The 17,416-nt window shown below is 36.4% G+C and overlaps 1 protein-coding gene across 1 annotated transcript; it reads right to left on the minus strand.

The window, feature by feature from the left end:
• On the minus strand, positions 8,440-11,243 carry LOC109825775. The gene is made up of 2 exons (XM_020392667.1): positions 11,138-11,243; positions 8,440-9,670 (listed from the first exon to the last, which is right to left on the minus strand). Exon 2 carries the CDS (start codon positions 9,655-9,657, stop codon positions 8,617-8,619), a length of 1,041 nt encoding a protein of 346 aa, XP_020248256.1. The 5' UTR covers positions 9,658-9,670; positions 11,138-11,243; the 3' UTR covers positions 8,440-8,616.

Genomic DNA, 17,416 nt, shown 5'->3' on the forward strand with positions numbered 1-17,416 from the left:
AAAATTGTATTTTAAACTTTTATGAAAACAATTCCTTTTATTGGTCAAATTCTTTTGTTTTCATAATTCCTAGTTTTGATTTTGATGAGAGGTTTGTATTTATATAACCCTCCGGATTTATTGGGTGTTTATTCTCAAATCATGTTTACCGGATGCTAGAATGATTATATGGGTTAGAACAAGCTTAAGAGCTTGATATATTGTTGTCTCTCTTGAAATTCTTTTATCAAAGATTTTGTTTTGAATTATTACTTTGAAGTCATTATATTTCACTTATATGATGATATTTATGTGTTCGTGCTTATGGATCATCTATTCGTGCCTTATAATGTATTCCATATGTGGTTTGATCAAATCCCATAAAGAAAATTTTCTTGATTGATCAAACATCATTTTTGGATTTAAACTTTGATTTATGATTTCTTTTGGATGATTTGTTTTCATTTGAAAACTTTTTGCATGATTCTCATGTTTTCCTTTTTTTGATTTCATAAATCTACCTCTACAAATGGTTTTTATGCTCTTTGATATGAGACACTTCTTTTTCATATTGACATTTTATATGTGTTCTTATTGTCTTTTTGTATGTGAGTGATGTTTAGCATATTTTTCATTTATGCTTGCTCACATATGTTTGCCATGATATTCATTTCATATATTCCATATGGCGTTTTGATAGGGGGAGCAATCCCTATATCATTCTATGTGTTATACTCACTCATGCATATTGTTAGGGGGAGCTTTCGCTCTCTTAATCCTTTTGTCCCCTTTTTGATGTTGTCAAAGGGGGAGAAATATTGTGAGTATATTCTTTCTTGTTTATATGCATGATATATTATACTTACAATATTCATTTCCTTTCATGCATATATCTTTTTTGTAAATTGTTTGTCATCATCAAAAAGGGGGAGATTGTTGGCCTTCTTGTTTTGATTATGTTTAACAAACAATTTACTTCTAATGTTGTTTGTCTAGTGTTTGTGTTTTTGTATTTATTCTAGGCAAACAACGAGTTAGAGGATGGATGGAATAGAGCTTCAACGATCATATTTAAAGGAGGTTGGTGGAATGTCGGTGAAGCTTATGCAATTCAAGTTCAAGATACAAGTTTAGCTTCATCCGCAACGTGTACTAAGTTGAGCTACAACGAAGATCAAGATCATTGCTTGGGTAACTTTAGTTTAGGTGTTATATTATGTGTGTTAGATACTCTAAGCTCAATATCGTATACACACACATTTATTAGTTTCTTCGCAAAATGAGCTATTTTGATATATATATACATAAGTTTTGGTTTCTATGCATATATATAGTTTTATATATATACATACATATGTTTTGGGTTTTCATGTTTATAAATATGAAATCACATATTTCATATTTACAATTGTGTTTTTGAATATATTGCATAGAATATGCAATTTTTGTGAAAATTCTATACTCTTAGTTTTTGGACTTAACAATAATCATATACATATTTTATTAAGTCTATATAATCATTATGCAAAGTTTCAAAACATGGTTTAGCCAAAATATCAAAATTCACATGTTTACTTTTTTGTGTTTTGGACTATCTTACAAAATGATGATTTTTCACAAATGGGAAATGCAATTTGGAAAATTCTTTTTATAACATGTTTTTTTTCATGTTTATATACATTTCCCAAAGTTTCATATTTTTTGGACTTCATTTGTTATTTTTAACAATTTTCCAAAAGTAAAAAATTTGTTTAAAACTGTTTTTCTAAAGTATCAGTATTCGATCGACCGCACCGGTCGACCGCTCATAGTTTCAGTCGGCAGCATTCAGCAGAGAGTTGGTCGGTCGACCGATGCGGTCGACCGAGAGCTCCATGGGTCGACCGGACCGGTCGACAGTCCTTCGTGTTTTTGTTCTCTGTCGGTCGACCGACAGAATTTCCGGTCGACCGCCAATGTATCTGTTGGCTTCCAACGGCTATTTTTCAGAGCTGTTTGCTGGGGCTGTTTTTGTCTTTTGTTAGGGGTTTTGGCTGAGTTTTTGAGTGGGTATAAATACCCTATTGCTGTTCTCTTTCAAACTAACCAAGAGAATTGTTTAAACAAGTTTAAGGGTGTTTTGTGTTGTTTAAAAGAGTGTTTAAGAGTTTTTTTTTAAGCAAATTTCACAAGAGCAAGTGGAGATCATCCTTTGCTGTTTGAGCATTCACTCTTCTCCTACTCTCTTGTCATCTTTAGAGAAGTGTTTCTAAACTCATCTAGCAATTTATTATTTTGATTATAATTTCCATAAGCTAGATTTATATTGAGTTTAGTTTAATTGATTTTATTTATCTCTTTGTACACACACAACCATTGAGCTTATTGTATTTACATTCATAGTATAATTGGGTTGTGGGATTGTGTAACTTAGAGAGTGAGCTTACAATTCGTTCTCATTCATTGTAGAGAACAAACACTTTGTATTGAGCCTAATTATAAGGATTCACTTGTAATATAATTGTACACCGAGAGAAGTGTGTGGTGAGAGACGGGGTCAAATCCAAGAGGAGTGGCGTCGGTTGACATGCCTAGGGAGAGGTTGTAACCGAGCACTTGAGGAGGAGGAGGTTGACATGCCTAGGGAGAGGTTGTAACCGAGCACTTGAGGAGGAGGACACGGGCTAGGACCAACACTTAGTGTGTGAGGTGTGATTGCATAGTGATTGTATTGTGAGGTGTAAACGTTGTTCGGGTGAACGTAGAAAACCCGGTTGTGATAGTGGAGATCTCCTCGAGGTGAGGAGCGGAGACGTAGGTCGTGGGGACCGAACTCCGTAATCATAATGTTTGTTTGTGATTGCATTGGCGCACTTACTTTTATGTTCATATCTTATATCGCCTTTGTATATTGCTTGTTGATTATATTGCCCTCTATCTAGTTTAGATTGTTTACCCTTGTGTTCATATATCCTTGCACATACATTGCCTATATCTCTTTGTTAGGATATATCTTGTTGTTCATATTGATTATCCTAGCTCATATACATTGTTGTATTTCATAGTTACTAGGATAACTCATTAACTAATTTTAATTGGCATTAAATCGGATTAGATTAGCATAAGACCCTAATCACCCCCCCCCCTCTAGGGCTTAACACCATGCACCTGCACCAGCATCTCCCCCGCCTTAGGTTCTTCTTGCTCTTCGTCGAGGCAAACGCCCACATGTCATGTCTGCACGGTATGCTTCGGTTATGTTCTATTCATCTAACTTTCATAATTTTTTTGTTGTCATTCATACTACAATTGAGCCAAAGTCCTTTCAAGAGGTCGTTCAATTTTCAGAGTGGCGACAGGCTATGGCTGAGGAATTTCAAGCCTTTCAGCAAACACATACCTGGGATGTTATTCCCTCTTCCCATGGCATCTCTTTAGTTTGTAGTAAATGAGTTTATAAGGTCAAGTATTGTCCTGATGGCACCATTGAACATCAAAAAGCTTGTTTAGTGGCTCGATGTTTTACTCAGCAACAAGGTATTGATTATGAGAAGATATTTGCTCCTATTGCTCAGATGTCTACCGTTCGTACTCTTCTTGCGGTCATTGCTGCTCATCGTTGGCCGTTATACCAGATATATGTCAAAAATACTTTTCTCCATGGCTTTTTATTTGAGACAGTATATATGCAACCGCCTCCAAGGTCTAATATTCCTCCGAGACATGTATGTCTCATTCGCCGTGCTATTTATGGTCTCAAGCAGGCACCCCACACTTCGTTTGAGTGTTTTTGCGATGTCATGCTCAAGGCGGACTTTATGAAAAGTCATCAAGATTCTTCTTTATTTGTTTGCACTACATCGCATGTCATGGTTTTATTACTCATCTATGTAGATGATATGATCATTACAGGTGATGATATAGCTGGTATACAGTACGCAAAATCTCAATTGCAACAACAGTTCCACATGAATGATCTTAGATCTCTTCGGTATTTTCTTGGCCTAGAAATTTTTCAAGGCACGCGGGGTGTACTACTATCTCAACAGAAGTATCTCTCGGATATTTTAGATTGAGCTGAGCTAACTGTCGATACTCTACTCCAACAAAATATTAAACTTCGCTCTACTGATGGTAAGCCTCTATCTGATCCTACCCGATATCGACATCTTATTGGTCAGTTGGTCTATCTATGCATCTCTCGACCAGATATCTCTCATGTTGTTGGCATTGTCAGTCAATTTGTTAGTGTCTCACCTTCTGTATACTATGTTGTATTATTACGGATTCTTCGGTATCTCCGGGTACTAGAACTCGCTCTTTTCTGTTTCCTGCTACATCTAAGTTAGAGCTTTGTGCATATTCTAATGCTGATTAGGCTGGTGATCTCATTACCAAAAAGTCTACCACAGCTTATTGTAAATTTCTTGGTGATTCCCTAATTTTCTGACGGAGTAAGAAACAAGATGTTGTTGCTCTTTCCAGCACCGAGACAGAGTATCGTGCAATGTCCACAACAGCTAAAGAGATTATTCATCTTCGTCGTTTTCTCAGTGATTTCGGTATTTCTATTTTGACTCCTACTCTTCTATACTGTGATAATAAGAGTGTCATCTAGATTGCTAATAATCCAGTATTTTATGAGAGGACCAAACACATTGTGATCGACGCTCATTTTGTCCATCAACAAGTTATCAATGATAAGACAATTCAACTTTCTCATGTGTCATCCGCCGACGAACTTGCAGATTTCTTCACAAAGGCCTTACATGTTCATTAGTTTTAGTTTCTTATACGCAAACTCATTTTGTTTGATCCAACATGAGTTTGAGGGGGCTATTGATAATAGTATTAATAATAGTGTTAGTAGTGGGTTTTTAGTCCCATATTGGTTGTGAGAACACACATCACTCTCCTCTACTTGTATAAATATATGTGCACACTCAATATTCAACTTAAAGAAAATTTTACCCAAGACTCTCTCTCTTACTTTAATAATTTTAAAGTGTTTTTCATCCATCAAGGACAAAATTATAGAAGACAGTGGAAAGAAAGCGTCCATAATAGAAAAAAGAAGCTGAATCTATGAACCCGTCAGTTGCAACTAACGTCCTATACGTATATATAGTGGCAATATTTGTATCTTTAGTTTGCAATTGGGTAAAAGAGTGTTCGATTGATAATTAGATGGTGATGGATCATATTAGCTACTATGATGATTGTTTGGATTGAATAAACATATAAGCTGTTAATTAGGTATGCAGAAGGGTATGCATATCTGCGGATACATTCATATATATACAAATATGGTACCAAATCTACTCCTCTATACAAATAGAAGAACTCAAGATTCATTATTTATGCTACAGTAAATACCACAGCAAGATTTACTGTATCATTATTACTGTAACAAACACGAAAATGGACACGGCGGTTTTTTGAAAAAAAGTTATTGTAGCACACGGTAATACTGTAGCAGAGCGGGATATTATAGCAATCCAAAAAAATGTAAAACTTATAGTTGTTACAACGGGATTACTGTAGCTAAAAATATACTGTGTTTTGCACGGTGTTCACACTAATATTCATATATGATACGATATGGATGAAGATACACAAATATATATCTTCGGGTTAGTTTAATTTACGAAAATTTTTAAATTTAATTTGGAGGGCTTTACCTCTATACTCTGTGGACCTCTTTTCTCACCAAGCACCTTGAACTTCGGGGTGTTCTACAATATCCCTATAAACTTTAAGATTTTTCCCAGCAAGCCCGCCCCTTGGTGTTTGTAGATAGTTTAATTAAAGATATAAATTTGTCTATTTACAACAACCATTAGTACTGTCAAGGTGCTTGCTAGGAAAATTTTAAAGTTTAGGGGGTATCCTAAGTATAGCGGGTATTGTGGGACGCAAGAAAGTTCGATGATGTTTGGTGGGGAAAAGGATTAGGGTTGTTACTTGCAAAAAATCCCAAAGTTTAACCTTTTATTTAGTAAGATCAGAATAAGGATAAAATATACTTGAAATATTTTGATTCCTATCTGTTGTAATATACAGAATAAATGAAACAAGAAATAGACAAGAGACAAGAGAAATTGTAATTTTATTCATTCTTTATTTCTCACTTACAATTTGTAGTCCATGACATACATTATATAGATGGATAATAAGAAGACTAAAGGTCATGGGCTAATGAAGAGTCACATAATTAATTATCCATATTCAAGTAATGTCCACATTCATTTAATCTTCTAGATTTCAACACTCCCCCTTGGACATTACTTCGTGATGTCAATGCCTCGTTAAAAACCTCGCTAGAAAAACCCAGTGGGAGAAAAACTAGTCGAGGAAAAGAGTACACGACATAAGTAGATTCTTGTGTTTCATTAGTTGCCTCATTAAAACCTTTAGCTAAGAAAACCCTGTGGGACAAAACTTAGCAAAGGGAAAAAGAGTACAACTATAGATCTTCAGGATCCAAACTTGTGCAGCATTAGCTGCCTCGTTAAAAACCTTTGGCTAAGAAAAACCCAATGGGACAAAAACTTAGCTAAGGGAAAAAGAGTACAGCTACCGCCTTCAGGGCTTAATCTCAGGATTATTCTGAAAAATAATTTTGCTCCCCCTCAAGACAACAAACATTTAAGTCTATGCATACCGTGGTGGCCAAGCACGATACCATAAAATTAAAAGTTGATGTATTAAGGGATTTGGTGATCAAATCTTCTAGATTGTCACAACTTAGAGCGAACTTATCTATGTTAATTTCATTATTATTTTCGAGTGCAAGTGGATAAAAATTTTCCACATCTCATTTATGCAACACAAGTTATATTATCCTTAGAAAGGACATCGGGGGTCATATCCTCGTTTAATATGCCACACAATCATCGAATGTGTTTTATCAGCGATATACACATTCTCGTGGGAGACGTATAGAGGAACAATCTATGAGTGGTTTCAAGTATTAACCATTGCCTGCTTAATAAACCTCCAAAAAGATAAATAGTACCACTACAGAGAAAAACATGACCAGTCAGAGATTTGACAATATAGGGATCAGTCATATAATCAACATCCGAATATTGCCCACCAATGTCATACTTTGATAAACAAATATCTCTTGTACTTTGAAGATATCAGAGGATATATTTAATGTTATTTCAATGTCTCCTTCCAGGAGATGCACTAATTCTTGCTAGCAAGTATAACGCAAATACAATATCAGGCATAATGCAATTTGCGAGATAAAGAAGTGCTTTAATAGAGCGCTCAAATACGGGACTTCAGGTCCTAAAATATCCTCATTATCTTCTTTAGGTTTGTATGGGTCTTTATCCACTTCAAGGGATTTAACAACCATTGGTGTGCTATATTCATGAGATTTATTCATTTTAAAATCTCTCTATGACCTTCTTCAGGTAGGTTGACTGGTATTTCTTTAGGAACATGCTCGATCTGCAGGTCGAGACAATACTTGGTTTTCCCAAGTTTATTTCGTTTCAAACTCCGTCTTTAGGCATGAGCTAACTTCTGTAAGCTCCTTGTGCGTTCCACTAACATTTATATCATCAATATAGAATAAGATGATACAGAAGCTATTTTCGGATTTCTTTATAAACACACAAGGACAAACATCATTATTTGCATATCTCCTCTTCAGGAGGAACTCACTCAGTCGGTTATACCACATTCTACCCGACTGTTTCAAGTTGTATAACGACCTTTGCAATTTAATGCTATACATATTGCGATTCTTGTTTTCTCTTAATTCAGGAATTTTAAGTCCATCAGGGACTTTCATATAAAAATATTAGCGTCTAATGACACATATAAAAATGTGGTCATGACGTACATATACTGCATATATAAATTCATAGTTTCTGCCATATGTATTAACTTGCGGAACATAATATAATCATTTGACTAGTACGTGGATATAAATATTGAAGATCTTTTTCACCAATGGAATTTCTTGACATTATTTTGTATTTTGGGCACTAATCTCCCCCTAATGTCGAGAATTGATCTTCAATAATAATGCAGTCAGCGTACTAAATTGTAAATTGATCCCCTAACATGGGCCATAGGTACTAAATTATTGACGGAGTTTCATAAATAATGTATGTACCTTCACCGAGGTCCCATAGAGGTACGCTATATGGTGGTGATATAGAAACATGGACTGCAAATAAATAATACGCAGATGGGAAATGTTTTGCTTCTACACCACGTATTAGATAAAGGGGGAAAATTGTGATATGCAGTTGGTCGGATTTAGTTTGAATGCCCCATTTAATTTAAGAAAATCCGACGGATCATATTTTGCCCAAGATGACCCAATCGCTCATGCCAGAGTTTAAAAGAATTTGGGTCCCTAAATCTTAAATTCATCGCAACATGGTGTATTTTAGGTCGGATATATGTATAGTACAACCCTGAGGAGAAAGATGGAAACTTCTCCACAACCACGTATTAGATAAAGGGGAATAATCATTTAAACAAAACTCATACAAACTTAAAATTATCTTACAAAAACATGCAAAATAAGTCTCGAAAAATTCCAAATTATCTTAACAAAAATAACTAGAACATGTCTGGAAAAAAAAACGAAATAGACTAATAAAACATGCATAGTGATAAATAACATGATCACTCCTGTTCACCAAAATCATCAAGCTCCATCTTCAATAAGTCATCATCGTCCAGATTCAGGTTATCATCATAATTGTCATCTTTTAGGGCCATGTTTGCTTCAGGCAAACTAGCATGATGTTTTTCACCTTGTTTTGACTTCCCCTTTGGGTCCTTCATCATTCTCTGATAGGCCTCAACCAAATGTTTCGGTGTACGACATGTGCGAGACCAGTGGTCCTCACATCCACACCGATAGCAAGCTTGCTTGTTATTAGCAACCTGTTGATGAGAGTTAGGCTTGTTTGAAGGAGATCTATCCTTGTTCTGACCCTTTCCACGGTCCTGAAGACCATAAGCATTGCGATGACCACGACCTCTACCACCACGATAAGACCCGCGACCACGTCCACGACCTCTACCATGTCCACGCCCATGAGTATTACTCTGATTTGTGGCATGTGCTTCAGGCACAGCTTGCGAACCAACTGGTCTAGAATTATGGTTGCGCATCAGAAGTTGGTTGTGTTTCTCTGCAACTAGTAACGCAGAGATCAATTCAGAGTGTTTTGAATAGTTTTTGGTCCTGTACTGCTGCTGGAGTATAAGATTACTTGCATGGAATGTAGAGAGGGTCTTTTCAATCAATTCATCTTCTGTAATGTTCTGCTTACAGAGCTTCAGCTGTGAGACAATGCGGTGGAGAGTTGAATTGTATTCAGTTACGGATTTAAAATCCTGAAATCGCAAGTTCAACCAATCATACTGTGCTTGCGGAAGCATAATAGTCGTCTGTTGGTCAAAGCGATCCTTCAGGGATTGCCAGAGAATATCAGGATCTTTTTCAGTAAGGTACTCATTTTTCAGGTCTTTGTTGAGATGATGACGAAGAAAAATCAATGCCTTTGCCTTCTGGGCAGAGGTGCTCTGAGAAGCTGGATCAATAGTGCTGCTTAAATCACAAGAATCTAGGTAGATTTCAACATCCAAGGCCCAAGTCAAGTAGTTGCTGCCATCAACGGCAAGCTCAGCAAATGCCCGTTTGGATATGTCAGACATTTTTTTAGAAATGCTATAATTATCAAAAGAAGATATATCAATCCACCAAATTTATAAAATATTACACTTTACAAGATGTGCATACAAACAGAAGTGAATAAATAAAGGAGCCACAGTGCATGCCTCTGTTCTAATTAGGTAGGACAAGTGATCAATCAATAGAAGGTGTGCATTTGTAAATTGTATTAAACCAGACTGGGTGAGTAATTAAGTGGGATCATCTTCAAGGGGTGTCCTTTTAATGTGTAGATAAGAAGTGATCATCTCATAACCAAGGACCAATGTCCAAGGATACCCATATTCCTTGTATATAATACACATGAGTGTGTGCAAGTGTTTTTGTACACACCAGACCATTAGCATATTATCATTTTTGTACTTCCCGATCCGAAAGAAAGATTGAATTTAGAATTGCGACTTCTATGTAAAATTGCATCTCCCCCCTCTTTATCAGCAACAGTAGTTAGAATAAATTGAACAAAAAAAAAGCTCAGATCAGCCCTTCTCAGATGTGGAAAATTTTTATCCACTTGCACTCGAAAATAATAATGAAATTAACATAGATAAGTTCGCTCTAAGTTGTGACAATCTAGAAGATTTGTGAGATTAAGCCCTTCTAATTAGATGTGAAAGGATGGGTGCAACAGGAAAGTTTGCTTAATAGTAGACCATTGCCTGGCCATTAACCAATGCAAATACTCTCAAAGATGTGAATCATGTGAAACTACAAGGTATTTAAGGGCCAATCTGTAATAATTGAAGTACAGGAGAAGTAAGTTCTATTTGGTAGTAATACAGGGGGTCTATCCACAAAATCTGTAATAATTGAAGTACAGGAGAAGTAAGTTCTATTTGGTAGTAATACAGGGGGTCTATCCACAAATAAGCTTAAAATTAATTAGGATATACCTCCTGATAGTAAAAAGAGTCTAAAAAGGTTTCCTGAGGGGGTCTATTTGCAACAATAGAACTATAATTGGTCCATCCGCAATTGGGTGATAGTACAAGGGATTTATCTGCAATTAATCCAAATAACCTTTGTATTTTGGGTCAATGGAAACATGTAGAACTATGTCGGCTTTAAAGTAAATGGGGGCTGAACTTTTGGTTTATAACCAAAAACCCCTTAGAAAAATTGAGGGGGGAAAGAGGCTATCAAAAGTTCCGATCCTATTTTATATATAGTATATGAAGAAAAATTGCCATAAAATCCTTGATCCCAATGAAGAGGCAAATCATCATCATTTTGAAGAATAAATAAGCAAGATGTAAGAGGAGACAAACATCATAACACTAAATTTGGAAACCGGAGATAAACTAAAAGATATCATCATGCTTCAGGAGGCATCACTCACACTTCAAAAGCAAGATAAATCATCACAAACTAATAAGGGTAAATTTCAGAAAACCACCAGGAGCTTGGGGGTCTTTTATATATATATATAAACAAACAAAGATAAAAGTCCGAATGTATTATTACCTTACAGAAGATGTACACCGAAAAATCTATTACCACGAAGCGATAATCACGAACCGGCTAGAGCCATTCGTGCTGATAACGTGTTGTAATATACAGAATAAATGAAACAAGAAATAGACAAGAGACAAGAGAAATTGTAATTTTATTCATTCTTTATTTCTCACTTACATTTTGTAGTCCATGACATACATTATATAGATGGATAATAAGAAGACTAAAGGTCATGGGCTAATGAAGAGTCACATAATTAATTATCCATATTCAAGTAATGTCCACATTCATTTAATCTTCTAGATTTCAACACTATCAAAACATTTGAATATGTGTATTAATATGCGAGTACAGATCTAACACCCTTTTTTTATTTCAGAGATTTATGGATATTTTGAACTAATGGGCAAAATGAAATTTGAGAAGTTATAATTTATTTATACCGCTCTTGCATTGTATATGTATACTGTACATATTTCAATATTTTTAATCATTTTTCCATATATTATATAATATTATATATATATATATAATATATAATATACTATATATATATTATATACTATATATAATATACTATAGTAGCCACAATATGCATCCTGGTATATATAAAATATAGTATATTATATATATATTTCAATATTCTTAATTCAGTTTCTCCATACTAATATATAACAATATATATATACTAAATTATATATATATATATTATATATATACTATATACTTCATAGAAACTAATATATATTAAAGGGGGTGTCCTTGCTCATAGGAGGGCGATTTCCTCCTTGACGCCTCTAAAATCCACATGATGAGCGACATTATGGATAGCAATCCGCTCCTATTAACTGATACTACATATTCTAAAACCCCAAACACACCAAGTTTGCGGGTGAATTCTGCTCGTCGCTTTGACCCTTTATCCACTCGTATCAATTTAACGGTTTTGCACATGAATAGCAACTTTTCACATGGCTCGAATGGCAGGGTCAAAACGACGCACTGATTCACCCCAAACTTGGTTGGTGTTGGAGTTTTAGAATAAGTAGATCAAGTTCAACGGAGCGCGATCATCCATAATGATATCAGCCCTCAATCCCATGATTGTTTTAGAGGCGTCATAGCCGAGGAAATCCCCTCCTATGACAAGATACCCATTAATCTCATATATATATATAATTATTATATATAATATATATATAAATATATTTATATATACTATAATATTCACCTCTTAGTATATACTAATACTATTAATTATATACCTAGATATTATACCCTAAAATATATATAATATAATATATAACTAATATGTAACCTATATATATATATATCATATATTAATAATAATGAATATATATATATGGAGATTAACAGTGGTATCCTTAAGTCATAGAGAGGGGATTTCCTCTTCTTGACGCACTCTAAAATCACCATGATTTTGGAGCAACATTATGGATGAATCCACTCCGTTGAACTTTGTCACTCTACATATTCTAAACCCCAAACACACCAAGTTGGGGTGATACAACTATGTCGTCGTTTGACCCGTTCACTCCGTCCACTCGTTATAATTTTTAACGGTTTTGATATTGAATCCATTATCATAGCGAAGGGCATTTCCTCCTTATACCGCCTCTAATCACAACTAGCAATGAGCGGACATTGCTGGATGCATCCGCTTCCGTGAAAACTTTCATCTACGAATATTCTAAAATCACTAACACACCAAGGTTTGCGGCTGCAAACCCGTCGCTCGTTTGACCCTTTCATCCACTCATATCAATTTTATAACGTGGTTCTGGAATGAACTAGAACTTTCAACATAGGCTCGATGCGAGCCGAACAAAAACAACGACGGATATTACCCCAAACTTTGGCTGTTGGGGTTTTAGAATACCTATATATCCAAGTTCAATGGAGTTATCATCCACACATGTCTGCTTAATCAGACGTGATTTTAGAGGCTCAAGCAGCGCAAATCCCCTCCTATTGACAAGGATAACCATTTTAACTCATATATATATATATATATATATATAATATATATATAATATATAGTTATAATATATATATATATAATATATACTATATATATATATACTATATATATATATATATATATATATATTAGTATATATATATAGGAGGAGGTTCTAATACAAAAACCTAAGTCAGAAACTAAAATTCCATCCCTAAGGGCCCTCCAAACTATCTCAATCAATGGCCTACATTTCGATGGAAGAATGAAATATTAGACAAATTTAATATGGTAGTGAAAGGTGACATAATCCCCTCACTACTCAATTCCCAAACTGGTTGTATATCATTCACTGCACCTCCTCACCCATTAATGTAGCCCTCCATTTCGAATGAGTGAGAATTGTGCCACCGTCACTATCAAGGCACAAAATTTGATTTGGGTACCAGCATTCAAAGCATAGGGAAAGTCTCTAGACTTTTCGTGGTCGACCGTAAGTGGCGCGACGGTTGACTGGCAAAACCCTGTAGTGTTTTTTTGGTTTTGGTCGTTGGATCTGGTCAACCGCGATAGGTTCAGCGATCAACCGCGAGTCGGGTCTGGGCCTGCTTCGGTTTCCTACACTGTTTGGGTTTCCTGTTTTATATAAATAGGAACATGATTTGTTTAGGGTTTATTGGATCATCTTGATCACTTTTAAGGTAGCTTGAAGGAGAGTTTTGATCACAGAAAAGAGAGTTCTTTTCTGAGCAAATTTTTTGAGGGTTTTGTGAGAGATTTGTGGGTTTAGTTTAAGAAGTTAGTTTGAGTGATCTTGTAATCTCTATTTTGTATTGTCTTTCTCTATAGTGTAAACCCCTCCCCTTCTTGCCCCGTGAACGTAGGTAATTTGTCGAACCACATTAAACTTTATGTTTGAGCTTGTACTATTATTGTTTTATTTGAATTGCCTTCTCTCTCGGTGTTTGGTTTGGTTCCTCGGTGCACACCTAGTAGCTTCCGTGCACAACAAGTGATATCAGAGCTCGGGCTACGATTGGACTTTTGGATGAGTAGATCACTTTGAAAGTTCAGCTAGGGCTTCATTTGGAGTTAAAGGTGGGATCCTTTTGGTAAAATTTCTATCTTTTCTCAGTTTTGGATCTATTCTTCAGTTTGTTCCGCATTGGTTGTTGGTGTGTTAAGGAAGATGACTGGGAAAGAAGGTACTTCGGGTGTTAAGGGTGGTGCTTATGGCGTGAAGATCATTCAAAATTTAAATATCGACTCTACGAAGATAGATGTAGAGAAGTTTAATGGCACAAACAATTTTAGATTATGAAGATGTGTAGTTTTGGATGAGCTGAACGTGTAAAATTTGAAAGATACTTTAAAATTGGATGGCAAGCCAGATGATATTGATGAGAAGGTTTGGAAGAAGATGAACAGAACGACGTGTGATGTGATAAAGTCTTGTTTGACTCAAGATTTAAAGTATGATGTGATGAATGAGACTTCGGCTAAGAAGATTTGGGAGACCCTTGAGAGAAAGTATATGACTAAGAGTGTGAAAAATCGCTTACATTTGAAGATGAGACTTTATCGCTTCCAATTGAAGAAGGAAACCTCAATTAGTGATCACATGAACTACTACACGAAGCTTCTTGCAGATTTGGCGAATGTGGATGTTATGATAGAGGATGAGCACAAAGCTTTCTTGTTGTTGAGTTATTTACTAAATGAAGAATATGAGACCTTTGTTCTTACCCTAATTAATGAGAAGACGTCCATTTCGTATAGTGAGGTCACCGTTATACTTGTGAATTATCAGCTTCGAAAGAATGATAAGGAGTCTACAAGTGACAAAACAGCAGAGGCATTGATTGTAAGAGGGAAGAATCTAAACCGGAAGAATGAGAAATCACAGTCTAGAGTAGGGCATCCTACAGTTAGCAAAGATCAGTGTGCTTGGTGTAAAGAGACTGATCATTAGAAGAAAGATTGTCCAAACCTCAGTGATTGGATGAAGAATAAGCAGAAGGGAAAAGGGAAGCAATCATCATCAGAAACAAACATCATTATATCGGATGGTAATCTTTTTGACTCATCTGTTTATTCACTTTCTATCAGTCTCACAGGTTGCTATTCGGAGGAATCCGAGTGGATGTTGAATAGTGGTGCGACCTATCATGTGTACCCTAGAAGGGAATGGTTCGTTAGTTTTGAGAAGCTGGAGAGTGGTGTGGTGTACATGGGTGACAAGCGTGCATGTTATATCCTTGGGATAGGAAGAATTCACATCAAGACGTATGACGGGACAATTAGAGAGTTACATGGTGTGAGATATGTTCCTTCTTTGAGGAAGAGCTTGATCTCGATTAGAGCTTTGGTTGGAGAGGGTTTTAGAGTTCGTATCGAGGACATGGTTCTTGAGATTGTGGAAGATTCTCATATTTTGATGAAGGGCATCAGGAAGAATAACATGTACTATTTAATTAGGAATACAGTGACAGGTGGAAAGCTGACGATTTCTATTGATTCGACTAGACTGCGGCATTTGAGGCTTGGTCATTCCAGTATTGATTTGGAAAAGGGTGCATCGACCTGCAATTTGAAGTCCAGTGAACCTTTTGATGTAAGCAAGAAGACCGATGTGAAGTTTGGCACCTCTATTCACCGCATGAAGGTCTTTTCGATAGAGTTCACGTGGGTATTTGGAGGCCTTCCAAGGAGGCATCATTGAGAGGTAATAGATGTTTGGTTTTCTTTGTAGGTGGTTGTTCTAGGCATACTTGGGTTACAACCAAATCTCGATTGGATAAAATCCTACTAGTCTCCAACAAATTGAAGAAGTGTGAGATTGGCAGAAAGGTAAAGGTACTTCATTCTGATTTTGGTAGGAGGTACAAGAGGGACCTGTTTCTACATTTGAGTCGAGCTCACGGCATTTTGAGATACTTCGATGAAAAAAAATCTTGGGACAACAAGATGAGATGACAGATTTGGTGAGCTGTTCCTTATTGGAGGAGGAACGGTATTTGATGTCGAGCATTGATTCTGGTGTTAAGACTTCGACATATTTGGGTCATCTTAGTCATAGGTTATCGACTGTTACGACAGGAGGTAAAACTCCATTGGATGTTTGGTCTGGTAGTGTCACTTCAGTTGAGGCTTCGATGAGGGAGCTAATTGACTCTCAACAGGTGGAGAGTTTTGGACAGACCTTAGATGTATCGTAGCGGGTAGAGAGTGATACTACTCTAAATGGGATAGAGATTACTCCACATACTCCAGATCATACTGCATCGTTTGGGATTCCAGCTGAGGTGACACAGTTAAGGGATCATTTGGATTTAGGTACAGATGATGAGTTGGTTGATTCGAATGCAGCTGGTGGATATGATTTGGATACGGCCATCGGTTCCCCTTAGGTGGAGGTGTTTGATTTGTTTCATTTTGGAGCCATTTGGAAAGCTATCAGCCGCATATTTATTGGTGAAGAGTTGAGAACTTTTCTATTTGATTTGAGGGCCTTGGGAGGTCATTTGGGAACTACGTGAAGGCTTGATTCCTTTGGCAAGAGGATATGTAGGCAGTCATTTATGATGCAGCATATTTAATAGGTAGATACCGACGTTAGGAGAGTGTTCGCATTCTCATTTGGGTTTCGACTTATTGTGGATTGAGTCTGTTGTTATGATTTCATTTCACTTCGTACTGGACGCAACAAGTGGGTCATTTTGTTTGGTTGGTGTCGGCTCAGTTTTGGGAAGACTTTGCCGAGATGGAGAATTGTAGAATTGGCGACATAACGACGAAGTTCGAATTTTTTGAAGCAGTGAACATTTTGGATGCTGCACTGTCGATCGCGAGTGGCGTTACGGTCGACCGCGAATGTGCACAGCATAAGGAAAGTCTCTGGTCTTTTCGCGGTCAACCGCAAGTGGCGCGACAGTCGACCGGCAAAACCCTGTAGTGTTTTTTTGGTTTCGGTCGTTAGAACCGGTCGACCGCGATGAGTTTGGCAGTCGACCGCGAGTCGGGTCTGGGCCTGCTTGGTTTCCTACACTGTTTGAGTTTCCTGTTTTATATAAATAGGAACACAATTTGTTTAGCATTTATTGGATCATATTGATAACTTTTGGAGTAGCTTGAGGGGAGTTTTGAGCACAGAAAAGAGAGTTCTTTCTGAGCAAATTGTTTGAGGGTTTTGTGAGAGATTTGAGAGTTTTGTTTGAGAAGTTAGTTTGAGTGATCTTGTAATCTCTATTTTGTACTCTCTTTCTCTATAGTGTAAACCCTTCCCCTTCTTGCCCCGTGGACGTAGG

This window comes from Asparagus officinalis, chromosome 10 (genome assembly GCF_001876935.1).
Source record: "Asparagus officinalis chromosome 10, Aspof.V1, whole genome shotgun sequence".
Taxonomy (NCBI): Eukaryota; Viridiplantae; Streptophyta; class Magnoliopsida; order Asparagales; family Asparagaceae; genus Asparagus; species Asparagus officinalis.

Bases quoted from the DNA above. Each gene is read 5' to 3' on its own strand.
- LOC109825775 (XM_020392667.1), bottom strand. From the start codon at position 9,657: ATGTCTGACATATCCAAACGGGCATTTGCTGAGCTTGCCGTTGATGGC.